A 20,195-nucleotide genomic window follows, 5' to 3' on the forward strand; every position below is an offset into this window, starting at 1 on the left:
AAAGAAAAAAAAGAGAGGTTTACAAGGAAATAAATCCTTTGTTTCCAAGTTCCCATGAATCAGGCTGCTGACAAACCCAAGTCCCAGGTGTTCATGTGTCCCAAGCTTCCCTGGACTTCTGTCCTCCTTTGAAAGTTGCCACATACACATTCACGCTTCAAAGGGAAAGGTTTCCCTGGTAAAAACTGGCTGTGTGCTGATCCCTTAGGAAGGATATTTCCTCTTCCAAAAGAAGAAAAATAATTGGAATAAGTTATAGAATAATTAGGATATATAGAATAATTCGAAAAAGCAGCTATAGGCACTAGCCCCAAAGCCCTTATGGCTTTCTGATTTGAACCCAAATCATTACCAATTGTAGATCCCCAAAATCCACCTTTTATCTCCTTCACTCTCCCTGACCTAAAGCTTTTTGTGGAACAGACTCAGGAATCAACACAGAGCCCACGGGCTCCTCCTCTCACACCTTCCAGGTGTGTCAGCACCGACAGCTCCAGCACCATGCCCCTGTCCAGCTGCCATCTCCCAGCAGGAAAACCGTGTTCCCTTTCCAAAGGCACCAGGGAAGAGGAAGGAGCAGGGTTTGGGAGATCTGGGAGTTTTGCTGGTGCGTTGCTTCCCCCACACTCAGCCGAATTTTGCCTCATCTCTTTTCACTGGAATATTCCTGCCCATTTGACCAGCACTGATCTGCACATTTGCCCCATGCTGGCTGTCACCTTCCAGCTTTCCCATACCTGGCTTTTCCTGACACGTGGCATTGCTCTGATGCCCGGGAGCTTGGCTTTGTTCTGTGCTCCAAGGTCATGCAGAGAGCTTTGTTCAAAGCATCTTTCAAGCCAGCTCCCTGACAATGACAAATCTCGGTTTATTGCCTGTCCTAAAGCCTCACAGTGTTCCCTAAGACATCCTGGAGGTGCTTTCCAATCCATCACTCTCCAAGGCAGATGTAAAGTAACCATGGAAAGCTGTACACAGCCATCAAACCATATGGACGGTTTTATAACTCCTGGCAACCCACTGAATGTTAAATATTGGATTAACCTTCAGCAGCTCTGCTGGTGCTTCCTGCACTTTGGCAGAGAGCTCTCCCCACCACGGAATGTTCGTGGAATGGGCCACAGCTCTCACTAAAAAACCTGAAAATGGAGGCCTTTGTTTGTTCTGCTCTCAACATGCAGCCAGAGGGAAATGGAGCAGCACAACAGGATCACAGGCTGGGAGATGAGGCTGCTGCTGCTTTTCAGCCTCTGTGAAATTAGTTTGTAACTCTTGACTTGCATGGCTGGCCCCAGGAAAAACACGTGGTCCAGTTGCTACCAAGCCAAACCGACTCTTTCATGAGTTTTGGTTCCCTCTCCTCCCTGCAGTCCCCTAAGAGTGAGCTATGATCCCTTTGGGACCAGGACTGCTTTTCCTGTGTGCAAGGTGATTTTGCCTTGGCTCGACCTTTCCTCTCACAACACGAGTGCTTCTCCAAGCAGGAATCATTTCCTCTGAGAGGTGGCTCCAGGTCCCTGCGCTCCACAGATTCAAGCACAAGTCCCAACACCGTGCCTTGCACCTCCTGCCAGCTTTTATCAAGGAATTAATAAAATCTGCATCCCTCCTTGCAGGGTCAGGAGCCTCGTGTAGGACCAAAGCCATCCCTGGGGAGAGGAGCTGCAAGAGCACAGGGGTGAACCAGGGGGACCCTGTCACAGCTTCACCTCTGCAGGGCACAGACAGAGGAGCTGCCACGAGCGTGGCATTCCTGCCCAGACTCCTCAGGCACTGCAGCTCTCACCTGCCAAGTGATAGCCCAGATTGTGGCAAAATAAACAGCCCCAGCTCAAAGGGGCTGCTCCACCCCTGGAGGTGCTCAAGGACAGGTTGGATGGAGCTCTGAGCAGCCTGGGATTCTGGAAGGTTCCTTGCCTATAGCAGGGGGTGGAATGAGATGATCTTTAAGGTCCTTTCCAACCCAAACCATTCTGCGGTTCTGTGATTTTATGAAAGGCATGGGGAGAAACCTGATCCCAGAGGATGCCAGGCAGCTCTTGCTGGAGAAACTCCTTCATACACATTCCTCCTGACTGGTACTTTACATTCAGAGCCAGGCTGCAGCATTCCCAGAGGCACAGGGAGCCTGGCTGATGGCCTGCAGCACACAGCCCTGCAGAACACGCCAGCAGCCCCGTGACAGGGGTAACCACCGCGGCCCAAACACCATTTAAAGAAAGACAACCTGTCAAGTTTGCTTATATTTTGAGGCTCAGCCCCGGAGGACTCCGGCGAATTTCCAACACATCGAACTAATTGTAGTTTACATTCGCTTCACTCCCCATCAGAGCTGCTCCACTTTCCAGGAAAGCTAATTGGATCCACAGCAGCCGGAATTCTCTGCAGGAAACCGGAGCAGCTCCCCTCCCTGAGCTGGGCCCTGGGTACCAGGCAGAGGGAAACGTGCACACGCTCTGTGGCGTGTCACCCTCAGCATCGCCACACGCCCAAAATATCCCAGCTTCCTCCGCCCTGCTGGAAATAAAACATATGGAGTTAGCACGGCCGCTGATTGGATTTTGATTGCTCTGAAACGCTGCCAAGTTTAAAGTGGGGAGTGCGGCCTGAGAGGAAACACAGTAGACACCAGACAATTTATTTGTTTCTGAGCAGGGACCTGGCTGCCGGGCGGCTCCGAAGGTGGCTAACGAGAGCAGCATGTTCCCATATGGAAACCAGATGGTGGGATGGGCGGGATCTGGGAGCGCGGCACGAGCGGTGTTATCGCTGCAGAGCCCTGTGCAGCCTCTGCCAACCACAACAGCAAATTGCTGATAAATGAGTGCCACGGAGAACATTCCAGAAGGGTCGGGATGATGGGGGAGGTGGGGAGGGAAAACAGCCCTGGAGACAGGGAAATGGTGGTTATCAGTGGCATGGGCAGAGCTGATCCTATGGATCTGAGGGACTCTAAAACCCTGGAAAAGGGAAAACAAATCCCCCAGTGCCACGCCCCTCATGGCTCCACCCACCCAGCCACACCCAGGTGGTTCAGCCCCGCCCACAAGCGCCACCACCCAGGGGAGGCTGTGGCACATAACAGTACAGGAATGGAGCCAACAGAATTCCCTGAATTCCCAGATTTAGCACAAATTTATCCATCGTCTTGAGGGAAGAACGAGGAGATATCAACCTTCTTCCCCCATTTTTTGGATATTTTAGATCAGAATGCTCTCACACCCTTATATTTTTACTTTTTCAAATAGCAGCGTTTTGATGATGGCATACAAAAAATAAGGACGAGTTTGTCTGGATTTAAAAATTGAAATTAAAGAAAACAAACCAAACCAATTTTGAAAATGAACTTTTAGTCTGAATACAAATTAAACTTCTCAGTCAATTAAAAAAAACCAAAACAACAAAACAACACAAACCCTTATAGTTCCATTTTCCCTTTTTATTTTGTTGAGATTATTTGTCATGTTTTCCCAGACCCAGAAAAGCCATTTGTCTGAGGCTGCTTTACTTCAGTCAGTGAAGGGGAAAATAAGAACTATCCACACTGTTTCAACTCTGAGGGCAGAAAAAGAAAGAAATAATTGACCATGTCAAAGCATTGTCCCTCCAGCAGCCTGACAGTGACCACAGCCACGTTCCCCACTGCTCATTAGCTGCTGAAATGCTTCCAGGACAGGAGCATTTTGTGGAAAAGCAGCATCCAGAGAGTCAGAGCCCATGACTAAACAAAGGTTATGCTGCTACGGTCTGTTTTCTCACCTCAGGAGCTACTAACTTTTCCTTTCTTGATTTTATGACTTGAAAGATACAGGGAACAGGGGTTTTTAAGCTGTTGTCCATGGAAAAGGCATCAGCTTTTCCACATTAACTGCTCTGGATTTACAGCTTTCCCATTTGCTGGTGACAGTGTGGGAAATGTTTCACTGGTTCGTTGCAGTTCTACAAATCCACTGCATGTCCTCAGTCACGGTGAGACCAAAGCAGTGATTTTGTGTTTATTAAACTCATGATTGATTTATGCACAAGGGGTGAGCTGTTCCAAAGCCCACAGAAATCAACAGCATTTACAGACTCTGAGGAAAACCCTCTTGGGGCAGGAATATATTTAATGAGCATTCCCAAATGGAGGCTTGGGTCAGTTTCCCTGGAAGATTCCATGGTTCTCCTACCCCAAGTTCTTCCTGCTCCTGGTCTTGGGGCTGGTGCTCCTAGAAATACAAAGTTCTTAAAAACACCATCCTCACCCAGAGCTGACTCCTGGAGAATTTCATGCCCTGTCCTTTTGGGCCCATGATTCTCTGGATACAAGTGCCTGTGAGTGCCCTGCTTGGAGGGTTTGAGCACCAAATCCAGAATATTTTCGGGAAAACAGAGTAGAAGAGATAAGAGAGATGGGCAGAGAAACCTAAACTAGACACACACCCATCAGAGATGGAAGAACTCCTGAATACTGGCAGAGCAGGCTGAAGCCAAGGGTCATGGAATGGTCTTTGGAGTCATGGAATGGTTTGGGTTGGAAGGGATTTTAAAGGTTATCCAGCTCCACCCGTGGCAGGGACACCTCCCACTGTCCCAGCTGCTCCCAATGTCCAGCCTGGCCTTGGGCACTGCCAGGGATCCAGGGGCAGCCCCAGCTGCTCTGGCAATTCCATCCCAGCCCCTGCCCACCCTGCCAGGGAACAATTCCTGCCCAAGATCCCAAGATCCAGCCCTGCCCTCTGGCAGTTTGAAGCCATTCCCTGTGTCCTGTCACTCCAGGCTCCTGTAAAAAATCCCTCTCCATCTCTCTTGTCATCTCCTTCAGGTACTGGAAGGCCAAAGTTGGGTGTTCCCAAAGCCTTTTCTTCTTCAGGAATCTTTAATGCCAAGTCCTAAGAAACAACTTTGATGCTGAGCTATAGAGTCAGGAAATCAAAATAGATACCTGAGTCATTGTTTGTGATGCTCTACCTGGCTAAATAAACCAGCCTTCAAATGAAAAATAACACTTATTTCACCAAAAGATCAGAAGCTGTCACTGTCCAAAGGCCTCTTGATACAATCTCAGCAACTCACTAAATCAATATTTGCAAGTCAAAACTCTCTGAGTGTTTATGTAAGTCCATATATACACATACAACCATAATTTGGAACAAAAATAAAAAGCCATTGGGATGAGTTTCGGCTTATTTCAGGATAAATCAGTGGGTATCACTTATTTCAACTTATGCACCACAAAGCTACAGGATGACACAGTTTTACTCTAATCAGCACAAAAGTTTTGCACTGATTTATGACAGAAGAGGAAAATTTGTCCCATCCCTGTCTCCAGCTGTAGATTTTTTTTTTCCCTGTGTAACACCCGTGATCTGTTCTCCTGCAGAAACAGAGAGGTCACATCCAGGCTGACACTGCACCTGCAGCTGGAAAAGCCAACCAGGTGTATCTTTATGAGCTCCAGCAGCAGAGGAACTCAGACTTTTCACTCCCTAAGCCAATTTTTCAATGGCAACCCCTAAACACACCAGGCAGGAATTCCCTGAGTGATGCTCCTATTTCATGCTCAGAAAATGTAGCAGAACTCCTCTTTTTAATTAGTCCACAGTCTCCAGAATATTCCAGTCTGTTCTTTAAGGAGAACACACCTCTGGGCCAAGGCTCAGCACCTGCCTTTTCACTTCCCACTTCTGGTTTAGTTCACAGAATCACAGAATATTCAGAGTTGGAAGGGACCCACTGCAATCACCAAATCCTTCAGGCTGAGGCAGCACAGTCAGACCTTGTTTGTCCAAAAGTTATGACCAAAGTGTCTTTGGAGAAATAAAGTTGAAGTGAACCAGTGGTTCCTTGAAAATTTGTTGACTTTAGGAAGGAATTGTTCCCTGGCAGGGTGGGCAGGGGCTGGGATGGAATTGCCAGAGCAGCTGGGGCTGCCCCTGGATCCCTGGCAGTGCCCAAGGCCAGGCTGGACATTGGGAGCTCCTGGGACAGTGGGCGGTGTCCCTGCCATGGCAGGGGTGGGAATGGATGAGCTTTAAGATCCCTTCCAACCCAAACCATTCTGTGACTGTGACTCTACGACATTGCCAGAACTTTTCATCACAAAACAATCCAGCCCTCATAGTTAAAGGGTAAATAAAAACCTCAGGAGGCAACTAAAAACACCCCAAGACATACTCAGTTTTAAAAAATTGATTCTAAAATCAACTCACAGCTACCTCCACTTGGAGCTACCTACACCAATGGAGACTATATTTTTATATATACAAATATATATCTATCTGTCAATCTATATAGAGATATATTCATTTGCTTGCCAGCAATGTTTTAATCTTTTAAAAGCTCTTTAAAAGCTAATTCACTTGGCTGCTTAAAGAGATTTGTTACCCAGTCACATCAGAGGAGGACTTTTGCCTCTTTCCAGCAGGTTTTGCATTTCTGGCTCTCAAGTTCTGACCAAAAGGGTAATTTTTCAATCATTAGAGAACAGGTTTGGCACTTAAGATTTAGTGTCCTGTAATGACATCTTTAAAGCTGGAGAGTTACAGTATACTAAAAAAAAAAATAAAATAAGAAAGCTGGGCCAGAAAAATAACAGCTGAGAAACTTACTGGAACAAAATGTATATAATAAAAGGCTTTTTATCTTTCAAACACTCAAATAATTTTGTCCAACTGTAGTAAAGACCAAAACTTGTTTTAATCCTCTCGCTTGGAGCACACCTTTAAAACAAACCACAACAATGGATGGAGCTTCCTGCATCCCCTTCCTGCTATGACCCACTCTAATTCTTTGAAATAAATGTGTTTTAGGTTATTTTTGTAAGGGCAATGTTTAGTGTCTGTCCCCCAGTGTGTAAATGTGTAGAATACACCAAAGATTTAACATCTGCTATGAATAATTTTACAGAGGATCTCAAGTTCTCCTAAGGTTATTAGGATATTGTACAGGTGGCCAAATTATTAAAATATGGTTTAAATCCAACACTTACGCATTTTCATAACGTGCATTGGATTTGAGGGTCTGGAAGCCACATGTCAACACCAGAAAACACCAGGCTGGCTCCCTGGAAGTCCCAAAAAATCAAAGGCACTTCCCAAACATTACAGCCGGGCTCCGCGGCATCGCAGCTGCGGCACCCCCGGGGCGGAGGGGATGGAAAACCCAGGGCAAGCTGCTCTCCTCTCAGACAAGTGACCTTTTCTATCAGCATTACAGCATTGCTTTCTCTACCCCACGCTGATTAAGTCAAGACCTCCTCCAAGTGAGCTGAATTTTAACATCTGGCTCGGAGCACCAAGTGAAGGCCGAGGTGTGCAGAGCCAAACAGCTGCTGCTTGTCCTGTTTCTTTGTTCCAAAAGTGAAAATTAAATAAGGGAAAACGAAATAAATGTGATATCAAAAAGCCCTGCTTGCTCTTCCCTGGAAACACTCGGTATTTAATCCTGTTTTGAGCTGCTTTGTCAGGAATGCAGGGGAGCCTCTTGCCTGCCAGGCTCAGGGGTGCAGAGCTCTGGGAATTTGGGTCCCAGCTGGGAGGAAGGACATGGACACGACTCACACCAGCACAGGCAGCATGAGAAGCCACTTCTGCAGCCTGTGGTTCTGCTGGGCTGCTCTGGGACCACAGAACGTGGGGTTTAGTAGAGAAACTCTCATTTAAGGGAAGAACTCACTACTGTGTTGCTGCAAGGGCAAAGTTCCAGCAACAATTCCCTCTGTGCCGTGGAGCAGAGCTGGGTGCTGCTACCCCAGGAACACCGACAGCACCACCTGAGCTCCCCAGGGCTGAGGAGGCTCCAGGATGAGCAGAGGGATGGAGCAGCTCTGCTGGCAGGAAAGGCTGGCACAGCTGCCATTGTTCAGCCTGGCCAGGAGAAGCTTTGGGCTGAGCTCAGGGTGGCCTTGCAGGGCCTGAAGGAGCCCCAGGAAAGCTGGAGAGAGACAATTGCCAAGGGCTGCAGGAATTGCCAGGAGCCAGGGAATGGCTGCCAGTGGCAGAGGGCAGGGCTGGATCTTGGGATCTTGGGCAGGAATTGTTCCCTGGCAGGGTGGGCAGGGGCTGGGATGGAATTGCCAGAGCAGCTGGGGCTGCCCCTGGATCCCTGGCAGTGCCCAAGGCCAGGCTGGACATTGGGAGCACCTGGGACAGTGGGAGGTGTCCCTGCCATGGCTGGGGTGGCACTGGATGGGATTTAAGGTCCCTTCCAACCCAAACCATTCTGAGATTCTATGAAGTACAAGATGTACTGCTTTAATTCAAGTAACATCCAGAAGCAGATGAGCCTGAACCAGAACTGAGTATTAAAACCTTCTCAAAACTGACCTGATAATAAATTTGACCTCTAGCATTGACTTGAGGAAATATTTTTGCCCAGATTTTTCTCAGCCAATTATTAAACTGAAAAGGTTAGTGAAAAAATAAAATTTACATGAGCCTTAGAAAGCTTCGGGGCCACAAATGGGCACCACAGGGCAAACCAACCTGCAGCTTTGAGTGCCTGACCCCCATACTGGGATGCTCAGGAAAGAAAATAATAGGATTATTGTTCAGTAGGACACAAAGCAGAGCATTCACAGAATGATTTAGGTTGGAAAAGCCCTCCAAGATCATCGAGTTCAAGCTGTGCCCAGTCCCCACCTTGTCCCCAGCCCAGAGCCCTGAGTGCCACGTCCAGCCCTTCCTTGGGCACCTCCAGGGATGGGCACTGCAAAGCTCCCTGGGCAGCCCCTGCCAATATTTAGTAACCCTTTCTGTGAAGAAATTCTTGAAAGAATTGCTAGAACCAACAAAATCTGAACAGAACTTTTATGCTCAGAAAAACCTGCACCATCCTGAAGTCCCTGCCTTGCCAGGCAGGGTGTCAGCTGGGGACTGTGGGGATTCTTTTTTGAGTTTAAATCAAAAGATCTCTACAAGCCTTGCAGGAGGTGAAGTTCCTGTCCATAAAGATAGGAAATGTGCCTCCCACAATACCTGGGAATAAGGTTATTTATAAAAACCCCAATAAAAAACTATTTTTTGCTAGATTTTAATAGTTGTTAAAAGTAAATATTCCTCTATACACACACTCTGCTAGGGAAATAAAAAACATAAAGAAGTGGAAACTGCAAGGGCAGGTGCTGAATCCACTGTTGCAGAGCATTTCCTCACACATGGCACTACCAGGTTATCCCAAGTTATTTCCTGCCACTTGGAAAAAAGCCACAGCAAGCTGATGGAGCTCCATGGGGCTGTCCTAATTCCAGATTCCGGTTGAACAGTTCTGCACCAGCGCTTGCTAAGGAAGGAACAAGACTGGTTTGTTTCTCACAGCATCCACAGGGGTTCCTGCAAGTGTCCTCCAGGATTTAAGGGTGGAAATAGCCAGGCAGAGCATTCTGCACAAAAATATCTTCATAATCCCACTTTGGAAGTGAGTTCAGTGGGGCAGCACAAACCTGCTTTGGCTCCACCACAACCTTTTCAAAGCCTAATTTTATAGGATGATGGATACTGAGGTTTTCTCTGCTGTGCTCTCACCTTTCCATAGTGGCTGCCTCGGTTCTCATCCAAGCTTTCCTCCCACAGGTTTGCTTTGGGTTTCTTTTCTTTGAATTAAATGTGGCTGTACATTCTCTGTTCATCAGTTCAGTAATAAAACTGCTGCCTTCTGTGATTGTGACATTATGATTATTATTATTTTTCATCTCCCCTCTTGTTAATTCCCCACAAAGCAGCTTTAAAGCCTCTGGAAGTGACAGAAAAAAGGCTGCTTTTATTTAATGAAAGAGGATCCAAGTCAAACCTAAAAGAAGAATTAAAATATCAATGCTGAACATGAAATGGGGAGTTTTCAGTGTATAAAAGCATGCTGGAATTCTCTGATTCAAACACAGGGGAAGAACCCCTGGTCTTCTCAATAAATGCTTTATGTTAATTGTCCTTTGAAGGTGCATCACTGTTCTCATGGAATTTTTCCTACTTTAAAGCAATGGCCCAAATTTCTCATCCAAAGAACTTCTAAACATTTGGTTGTACAATTGTTTGAAAGGAAAAAACTTGACTTTTTTCTTCCACACACAGAGTTTGGGGTCTGTGGCCTTCCCTCACCTCAGGATGGGTCGATCCCAAAGTGAAACAAGTGCTTTGCATTTTTATCCCTGTGAGTTAATGGTTTCCCACAGTATTTGCTGCACGGAATTCTCAAGTACCTCTGCTCATCAGCTATTCTGGGAGATCTCTCAACAGGATCTCAGTGTTTTCTCTAAAGTAGAAAAGCCTGACCTCAGAGCTGTGATCTCACTTGGCTCGAGGAGGTGCCTGTAGGTGCTGGTTGCTGCTATGTGCAGCAGCTGTCAAAACTTCCAGACCAAAATATTTAAAGGGGAAAACAAAGTGCAGATCTGATGGCACCAAAAGAGAGTAAAATCATTCATCTCTGACTTCCATTTTATTTTTAGCTCATTTAGATCTGTCAATGTTTTAGACACAGAACAGAATGTTTAAAAATACAAAGAATTAGGTAGAACAAAATGATTGCCTTTTTCAGTTTCTTGGCATAAAAATTGTAGAATTACATGTCAGAAATGATGTTCTTCCTCTGAAGCTTTGGCAACAAAGCACTGCAATGCATAGAGCCAACGTGAGCATGGAATCTAGGAAGAATTAAATGATTTCCTGGATCTGTGCAGTGAGATGAGACCTTTCCCAGGAATGGGAATGATGTGAATTCTGTCTGCATCCACAGCAGGGTGAGCAGGAAAGGGGGAATTCTGTCCCTGTGCCCTGCCCAGGTGAGACCCCACCTGCAGAGCTGCCCCAGCCCTGGGGCCCAGCCCAGAGAGCAGCTGGAGCTGCTGGAGAGAGTCCAGAGGAGGCTCCAGGATGAGCAGAGGGATGGAGCAGCTCTGCTGGCAGGAAAGGCTGGCACAGCTGCCATTGTTCAGCCTGGCCAGGAGAAGCTTTGGGCTGAGCTCAGGGTGGCCTTGCAGGGCCTGAAGGAGCCCCAGGAAAGCTGGAGAGAGACAATTGCCAAGGGCTGCAGGAATTGCCAGGAGCCAGGGAATGGCTGCCAGTGGCAGAGGGCAGGGCTGGATCTTGGGATCTTGGGCAGGAATTGTTCCCTGGCAGGGTGGGCAGGGGCTGGGATGGAATTGCCAGAGCAGCTGGGGCTGCCCCTGGATCCCTGGCAGTGCCCAAGGCCAGGCTGGACATTGGGAGCAGCTGGGACAGTGGGAGGTGTCCCTGCCATGGCTGGGGTGGGATGAGATGATCTTTAAGGTCCCTTCCAGCCCAAACCAGGCCTGGACTTTACCTTGCTCTGTCCAGCCCTGCTCTCACACCTGTGGCCTGCACTGCACAGACTCCAACAGGTTCCAAGGCAAAAGCAACGAAGTCTCCATAAAATGCACCTTGAATCCAGGAATTTTAAGTGAGGCACATCACCCTGGGAGTCAGAGCCTTCAGGAATGGGAAGACACCTCTGCCCACCAAATTAATTCTGCAGCATGACAAAGCAGAGTGGACTTGAGAAGAGCCTTTGGTTTGGAAGACATTCAGCAGAAGACAGATCAGTGTTATCTAAAAAAAGGTAAAAAGTGTCTTAAATTACTTTGAAAAGTGTGGAAAAAACCTCTTCCAGTCTCACAGTTTACTCTGGTTTCACATTTAGCAAATACCTCAGGAAACCAAGTCTTACACAATCTTGTTTCAAACTTCTTCCCCAAAGCTTTGAAGCCATCTGCCACATTTGACAAGTCTGAAGTTTGTGAACTCCTACATGGATTAAATCCAGCAGCTGTTAGGAAACAAGAAAGCCTCACTGCAGGCTCTTGGTAGATACTGGAGAGCACAGGAGGGAAAATAAAACAGACAGCAACATTCAAATATGGAAAAAAAATCTTTAGTCAACACTCACATCTTATGAGAGACACAGTTCATCATTAGTTCTGAGGCTTCCAGAATATTCAAGGGGTGAATATGAGCTGCTTCCTACATCAAATTATGGGAAAATGCAGAATTTTAAATTAAAATCTCTTATTTCACTGCCCTACAGTAGTTCCCCACCACATCCTACCTAAACATTTCCTGCTATGGAGAGCTTTTAAGCAACAACAGTGAACCCTTGAAGAATTCTGCCAAAACACCAGGTTTCAGTCTGATTCAATCTCCCAAGCTGCCATGGTTTTGTTTGCCATTTTTATTCAAGGTGTTGAGGAGCATTCTCACACCTCAGCATAAAGCCAGGCAGTAGGAACTGAATGAAATCAAATATAGGAGCTGTTTTGGAACATTGCAAAGTGCCTGGGTGATCTCACAGATACCAGAAGTACATTCACAATTCCTCTAAGGGTTTGCATAATTTACTATTAAAGGTTATTTCTTGTTATCTGCTTTATTTGTTATGAACCAAACACTTAAAAAATAAGAAAATGGTGCAGGCAACTTTCAAAACAACAGAATTCTCATCTCAGATCACACTTAAGACTGATTTTTTAATTATAAAGACGGACAGAAATGTGAGAAAAAACCCAAAAAAAGCTTCAGAAATTGTTCCAAAATCCATTTCCAAAATCCAGCACCACTCTAGGCAAGATCTGCTCATCTGTAATTACCTGAAATTTAAATCAGTGACAGTTCTGTGAAGGAAAAGACTGTTCAAAAATATCCTCTGAGCATCCAGTGTAAGTCAAAGTTACACCCAGAAGAGAACACAATTACCTGGGAGCAAATTAATACTTTAACACCTTTTTCTTAAACAAAATGTTAAATTAAACAGAGTACAACTCAGAACTGCACCTCAATCCTAGTTAATACTTTAAATAAACTGCTGAATTTTTTACTAACTTCCAGAGAATTTTCTGAGACACTTCAAAACCTTTTACTTTCCTGTAAAAATCACATGCTCTGCCTAAGAGACCCCTTTTTATTCCTACCATTGGCCAAATTTTGGTGTTTTAAAGAGGATTAAATCAGTTTGCCCTGGCAAATCCAGCTGAAGAAGCAGCCTGTGATCCTGCCAGCCCCTTTTACCAGGAGAGATTATTTTTCACTAGCAAGTTTTAAAGGCATTTACCATACTTTAACCACTGCCTTTTGTATCAATACATACATTAAAGAGGGCATGTGGAGACATAAATAAACATAAGCAAAATTCTCTGTGGATGGGAAAGGACAGAGAGTGCATTTTCTCTATCACAGACAAATCTTTGAAAAGCATCAAATATTAGAAAAACCCTCAGGTCTCAAAATAAAGTAAAAAAAAGAGAGTTCTTGTTAGGTACTGACAGAATTCCTTATCTGCATTTCCTCTTTTACATATAAAAGGAATACTTTTAGTAAGACAATCCATTCAGGAGGAGAAAAAGGAGCTGCTTTTCATATCCAAATTATCTTTCCCAAAATCACTCCAGAAGAGAGTCTCCTAAGCCATGCAGAAGGGTATTTTCAGTGATGAAGTTAAAAGCAACAAAAATGAATGGAGAAGTAAAAATCTACTGGAATTTATTCTATTTTTAAGGGGGAAAAAATTAATTCCCACAAGTCCTCTAGAGAAGAAACTGGAGTTTACAGAAGTGCAGCATCAATGTCCTTGTCAGATGTAGATATTATTGTGAATCTCACTGGTTGTCAGGAATTTCTTCAGAAGCTTTGTGCTTTCAGAGGCATCCTGGGGAAAGGAAGAGAGGATCAGCATCACCCACGGTGCTGGGAACAAAGCAAGAGCCCCACTGGCCTCTGGTCCCACTTCCATTACTCTGAACATCACTTTTATTAACATATTAACTGTGAGCAAAACTCAGCTCTTCTGAATGAAGTTATCCACAGGAATCTGCAGTCCAGCAATAAAATGGGATTTATTATTTAGCATTCCTCTTTGCTTGGACATGAGGGGAAGAATCTCTGTATTTGTCATTGTTCTCCTTCAGAGTTTAAATATTTATGTCTTACTCAGACTTACTCAGCAGAACAGAATGAGCTGTACTGAAAACTGATTTTAGAACTGAAATAAATCCCTCAGTACACACAGATCTCTTTGGCATTTACATCTCGGTTCAAAGTGTTTTCAACCAAATAAAATTCAATTAAAAACATTTCAGAAAGGGTAAAACATTAATTTTAGGAGCTGCAATGGGAATTTATGGGAGCAATGGGATTTACTTTGAGGGTGGTGAGGACCTGGCACAGAGAATCTGTGGCTGCCCCGTCCCTGGAAGTGTTCAAGGCCAGGTTGGATTTCACAGTTGCTGGATTAGTAAAAATCTCTTCAGAAATTTGGTCTTTCAACTCCAAAAAGAAGTTACAGGTCAAAATGGGTATTTTAAGAAGCTTTCCTGTATGCCAGAAGAGAGGCAGATACAGAGCTAGAACAGAGCCATATGGTATGTGAATATAAAGTGTAAAAATAAAAAAAAAAACAAACCACACAACAAAAAGCTTAGAAGTTTTAAATGAGGTGACTCCAAAGGAAAATGCAACTTACACAAGCACAAGAAATCCCTCCCTGATATATTCATACCATTAGAAGAGCCTGAAAATTCAAAATGAAGTTTTGAAGGAAGCTGCAGATTCATTATTTCTAAGCCACACAGGTGTTAGAGCAGGTACAAAGCACTGTCATTAAAATCTGTATTTTTCTCCTCACAGGGGAATAAAAACAGCAGAATGCAAGAGATGAGAACAGACAGAACCAGCCACCAGCTGCCATTGATTTTAAATATGGAATTTTACCTTGGCTAAACTCTTCAGGACTTTAGAAGAAAGCAGAGGCTTGAAGGCTTCAATGGTAACCGTGTCCAGCTTGATGACATCAGTGTAGCACTGATACAGCACTGCAGGGATCTGCCACACCTGGCAGTAACTCAGAACTGAGCACAGGTCAAAAGAAAATCTCTGTTAAATTCAGCAGAAAAGCAATCTCAGTTCTGTGTATAAAAATCAGAATTTTAAACCCATGGGAGTTTAATTACCAGCTCCTGACTGCTGCAGTAGCCACTCCTCATCCCCCAGCTACACAAGGAAATGAACCACCAAAAATTAGTTAAAGGCAGGTGTTTCTTCCCTGGAAACTGTACTGCTGCTAACTAAAAATAATAGCAACATCTGCAAAAAACCCAAACAAAAAAACCCCAAAAAAACCCAAACAGAAGTGTGAACAAGAGAAAATCTTCCACTTTTAGCTCCTGCCAGACAAGCTTTTCCTCATGCTGCTACATCAGGGATTCTAAAAGGAAAAGCTGAAGGTTTTTATTAAATTATATAATAAAACTGAACCTAACTTTTCCATGAGGCTGCTCACCAGCCCTGTGCAAGCTTCCTTACCTGTAATATACAGAAAGGACTTTATGAGCTTTTACTTTGGATGCTCAGATGAAAATAATTCTTAATAAAACTTACTTAATTTGGAGAATTAAGTAAAATTCCCCAAAAGACCCATTGTACAACATGCTTTGTAAGGCTGTACTGAAGAATTTTCCAGTACTTCTGTCCCACACATGATGGGTAAAAGGATTTATGGCTGGTTTGGAAAATAGTCCCTATTTTCCAGAGCAATGTGTAAGATGTGAATCTGTCATTAATTAATTTTTAAAAAGCTGACTTGTCAGCCAGTTCCCAAAATTAAATAAAAACACTCATTGCAGTGGGATGCTCCTCAGGAGGAATTCTGTGTTCCAGTCCTGTAAGTAACTGGAATTGCCAAGTACCAGCAGCAGGAAGATCCCTCACAATGTTTGGCTGCTCCAGAAGCGAGCAGCAGACCGGCTCCTGGAATTCTTTGGTCTTCAAGGCTTTCAGGAATGGAGATACAAGTGTCAGAGTGGATTCCTGAGTTTTATAATCAGCTACAGGACACGTGGAAAGGATGGTTACTTGCAAGCCTTTCTTCTGCATGGAGCCAAAAACCTGAAATTAAAAAAATAAGAAATCAGCAAAATTTCTCTTCTCACAATAAAAGCAGAGAAACCTCAAGGATTCATTTCAATTTCAGGGCAAAGGGCACTTGAACTCAGGTTTGCAGGACTAAAAACAGTTTGAATCACAGCCTTGAGGTAGAAATTTCCCAGGCATTGCTCCTGGGATGGAGATAAAAAAATCCCAAAATAACAGCTGACATATTTATCAAATTTAATAATCTTCTGGAGAGGTTTTAGGTTTTCAGCACTTTCTATTCAATATATTAAGATTTAATTAGTGGTGATTCTATATAGAAAGAAAATGGATTCCAAATAAAAACAAGCAGTTCACTGAGCTGCATAACATTTGAAATAAAAATTGTGCTCCCTGGATGTCCTACAATATTATAAAAGTCTTTATTTTAGGTGCACAGAATTTATTTTATTCAAGTTGAATTGAGAAAGAGAATCCTAAATTTTCTTTCTCAAATTCAAAGTAGTACAACTTCAGGTTTTTGAAGTACAAAACCTTCTGGCCATCACAAAATACCAACAGGAGAAGAGAAAACAGAGAATTTGGAAACTGTGAGAGAAACTTGGCTGTTTCTGTCAGTGTACCAATGCCAGGAGAGAAGCTGCCTGTGCCCTCCCATCGCTGTGCCACCACTGTGACAGAAATCTGACAGAATTATTCACAAGCCCACATGTTTTCACTTGCTTGGTTGGGAACACTGGCTGGAATTCATGGCTGCAGAACTCCAACCTTGTGTGTTCTCGTTTGTCAGTGATGCCTAACAGAGGAAACACACCCAGATGTGAAGATCTGACTTGTGGAGATGGGAGATGCTCAGTAAAATCAGGATTTACACACAGAACAGGTCTGCAATTCACATTAAAAGCAAAAAGACTGCCAGCACATTGTTTCTGCTGCACATTTAAAAATACCAATAACCACAAAGCCTAAAAACACTCAGGAACATTGACTTGGTACAGCCACACTCCTGCTGTTCAGAACACCCACACTGGAAATCACACATAACAACTGGGGAAGACAACAACCCCCCAGTCATCTTTCTTCTGCAGTCCCACTTTAAATGAAGTGTAAAAATGTGGGGAATAAATACAGCAAAAGCAAAATGTTTGAGATTTCAGAGTTTTTAAACTTCCAAACGAGCCATGATGCCCCAGCAAAGCTGTGCTTTAAGCAAAGCTTCACAATCCCTGCTTGTCCAGCAGCTCAGCAGAGATTTAAAGGCAGGGAGGGAGGAGACAGACAGCAAGACAAAATAAGCCACACTTCCTCCAGGCAAAGCAGTGACCCAAATCCATCAGGAAAATCAAGAGGAGGAACATTCACCCCTGGCTTTATCTTATTAAATCAAAATGATGATATTTGGAGGGACTTCCCTGAGCCAGCAGCGCTCCTGCACCTGGATGGTGCTGGGGTGAGGCCCTGGCAATGTTAAATTTGGGAACAAATGGGACAAATGCTGCTTGGGAGGAAGCTTCCCCTCCAGCTTCCCCTTGGGAAAGGCACAGAGCACACCCAGCAGCTGACACCATCCACCAGGAGTTCCACAACTGGTTTGTCTGGTGATCCTCTGGCAGCTGTACAAATCGCTGTTGGTTTTTTTTAAGGAAAAATTCTCCCAGAGGTGAAACACAGCGGAAATAAGCCATGGGAAATTAAAACCAAGCAGGAAAAAGGTTTGGGAAGTGGTTAAGGGCCACCAAAACTGAAACTGTCCAAATGGAGGGACTCCCTCAGCTGGGAGGTTACAGTAGACATGGCTGGCAGCATCTAGAAAGGGATTTCACAGATTCTGCAGAGAGTAAATTTATCTATTTTTGAATATTAACAAAAGAAAACCACAGGGGAAACTTATTTAACACTGTCATGTTGAAAGTATCAGAGAGGAAGATCCCCACCCTTAGGATTTTATTACTCCATTGATTTTCTTGCCAGTTTTACCTTCTCAAGCCACTGGAACTGCTGATCCTCAGCCACGTAGCAACTACACTGGCACAATAAAACCTAAAGAAACAAAAACTTGTGTAAGCAAGTGGTTTAAAGAGCACAACAGCAGCTCATAATCACCTGTAAGGATGATGTGGCTGCAGACAATAACTTTTTCAATTATTCTGGGTTCTTTAACTCTGTTTCAATGAGGATTTTTTGCTTACAAATGCAGTGAAGCCACGAGGCTGTGACATCTTTGTGCTGAGCTGCACACAGAACTTCACAGAGTTTCAGTGAGAATTAACCCTTCAGAACATTTACAAGATTAATCCATGATCCCTGTGTAGTGCCTTGTTTGGGAGTGGATGAAGGCTCTCTTTTTCAGGAAGCCAAAACACAGAGGAATTAATGCTCAAGTCACTTACTGTGGGATCTGATATCAATCTGTAGAACAAACAGAAAGAGTCTGTGGGGAGGACATTTGTGGTGCTGGATGTTCTGCACCACTCATTCCACAGCTTCACAACTCCAACCACTTCCCAGCACACAGAATCCAGGATAAAAGATGACAGGAAAGCTGCAAAACCCATAAAAAATACTGTTAATTTACAAAGAATAAAACCTCAGTTTTACCAATAAATAGCTGGACTAAAGTAGATTATTCCTTTGCAATCTGAAGAAGGAATAGCTCATTTTTATCAACTTAGACTTTATTCAATATTCAACTTTATTGACCAAATCTAAGAAACATCAGCAATGTCAGCAGCCCTACTGTACCCAAATTTAAAAAAGATGAAGAGCTGTTCAACGTATACAGATCCCTAACATAAAAATCACTTGTTCTTAGGAATTACAGTATTACAATCAACTTCAATTTCTTCAGTATTAATTAAGGATGTGAAATATTAAGTCTCTAATGCTTTCTGACGTAGCAGATATAGCAGAATAAAACCAAAAAGCACTGAAGCAGAAAGGCAGAACTATTACACCGATTCTAGAAAACAGAGGCAAGAGTGTGGCAAAAATGTTCATAAATCAGATTCCTGTCAAAAGCTACAGAAGACAGATCCAAAATATCTATTACCATTTTTCAAGGAAACACCTGAACAAAACCCAAACAAATCAGAAAAGTTAACTTTGATAAAATCTAAATGTCACTTAAATGAAAGCAAGAATTCTCAGTACTATTAGAACAAAACTTTTGCCAATTAATAAATAATACCAGAGAGTTTACCAAACAAAAGCCAGGTAAAGGGGGATTGTCCCAACTAAAATCCTAAACTAAAACATACTTAACTTTTCCTGTTCAACTGAAAATACATCAGTTTTCAGGAGGAGTAAACAGCTGTAAAAATAACTGTGTTCTGCATGTACAGAGGAACTTCACCTTTCTCTGGACAACTCAGTGGCCTCCAGGCTTAACTTCTGCTCCTAAATGAGGAGCATTTAGTAAATAGCATCCAGTAAATAGAGGGGCTTAAAGAAAGCTGCAGAGGGACTTTTCACAAGGTAATGGGATGGCAGGATTAGGGGGAAATGACCTCAACTCAAGGAGGGCAGGGCTGGATGGGATCTTGGGCAGGAATTGTTCCCTGGCAGGGTGGGCAGGGGCTGGGATGGAATTGCCAGAGCAGCTGGGGCTGCCCCTGGATCCCTGGCAGTGCCCAAGGCCAGGATGGACACTGGGGCTGGGAGCAGCAGGGAATGTCCTGGCACATTTACACCTCCCTCCCACCTTCTTCCTCCTCAAAATTACCCCCAAAAGCCAGCAGCATCTGGCCCTGCACGCACCCGCAGCGTTCCTTCCAATGGCCACGATGAACCTGGAGCACACCAGGGGCTCCTCGGCACGGCCGCCCGACTGCCAGGTCCACAGGACATCGATCTCCCTGGGAAAGGAACCACACAACACCCCGAGCTGCGAGGGACCACCAAGGACCATCCAAATCCAGCTCCTGGCCCTGCCCACACCCCCAAACAATCCCAGCCTGGGCATCCCTGGATGCTCCTGGAGCTCTGGCAGCCTCGGGGCCGTGCCCATTCCCTGAGGAGCCCGGGCAGTGCCAGCACCTCTGGGGAAAGAGCCTTGCCCTGATCTCCAGAGATAAAGGTACCGCGCCGCCGATACCTTTTCTTTTCGATCTCCCTGCGGATCTCCCGGTCCTCAGGCGTCTCCTCCCGCGCCTCCTCCTCCTCGTCCAGGCCGGCCCGGGACGGGGCCACCACCACCTCCCCGAAGAAAGTCGCCATGGCCGCAGCCCGCGCCTGCGCGGCCCCGCCCTCAGCGCCGGAACAGGCGCGGGAGGCGCCGGGGGCTGCGCGGGGACAGGGACGGGGACAGGGGTCGGGATCGGGACAGGGACCGGGATGGGGATGGGG

General features: G+C 44.9%; 2 protein-coding genes across 2 annotated transcripts in view; one reads left to right on the forward strand and one right to left on the reverse strand.

The window, feature by feature from the left end:
- B3GALT5 (beta-1,3-galactosyltransferase 5) overlaps positions 1–20,195 on the forward strand; it is a 359,311-nt gene that overhangs the window by 197,989 nt on the left and 141,127 nt on the right. The window lies entirely within an intron of this gene.
- PSMG1 (proteasome assembly chaperone 1) lies at positions 11,854–20,088 on the reverse strand. Its single transcript, XM_058834297.1, has 7 exons — positions 19,945–20,088; positions 19,608–19,705; positions 18,242–18,393; positions 17,829–17,891; positions 15,668–15,866; positions 14,694–14,830; positions 11,854–13,632 (listed from the first exon to the last, which is right to left on the reverse strand). The coding sequence occupies exons 1-7, from the start codon at positions 20,064–20,066 to the stop codon at positions 13,558–13,560; spliced, it is 846 nt and encodes a 281-aa protein (XP_058690280.1). The 5' UTR covers positions 20,067–20,088; the 3' UTR covers positions 11,854–13,557.

Source organism: Poecile atricapillus, chromosome 1, assembly GCF_030490865.1.
Source record: "Poecile atricapillus isolate bPoeAtr1 chromosome 1, bPoeAtr1.hap1, whole genome shotgun sequence".
NCBI classification, from domain to species: domain Eukaryota; kingdom Metazoa; phylum Chordata; class Aves; order Passeriformes; family Paridae; genus Poecile; species Poecile atricapillus.

Coding starts and splice junctions, on each gene's coding strand:
- PSMG1 (XM_058834297.1), bottom strand. CDS start 20,066: ATGGCGACTTTCTTCGGGGAGGTGGTGGTGGCCCCGTCCCGGGCCGGC. Junction 19,706..19,944: donor AGGGAGATCGAAAAGAAAAG/GTATCGGCGGCG, acceptor TTCCTTTCCCAG/GGAGATCGATGTCCTGTGGA. Junction 15,867..17,828: donor AGTTCCAGTGGCTTGAGAAG/GTAAAACTGGCA, acceptor TTTTAATTTCAG/GTTTTTGGCTCCATGCAGAA.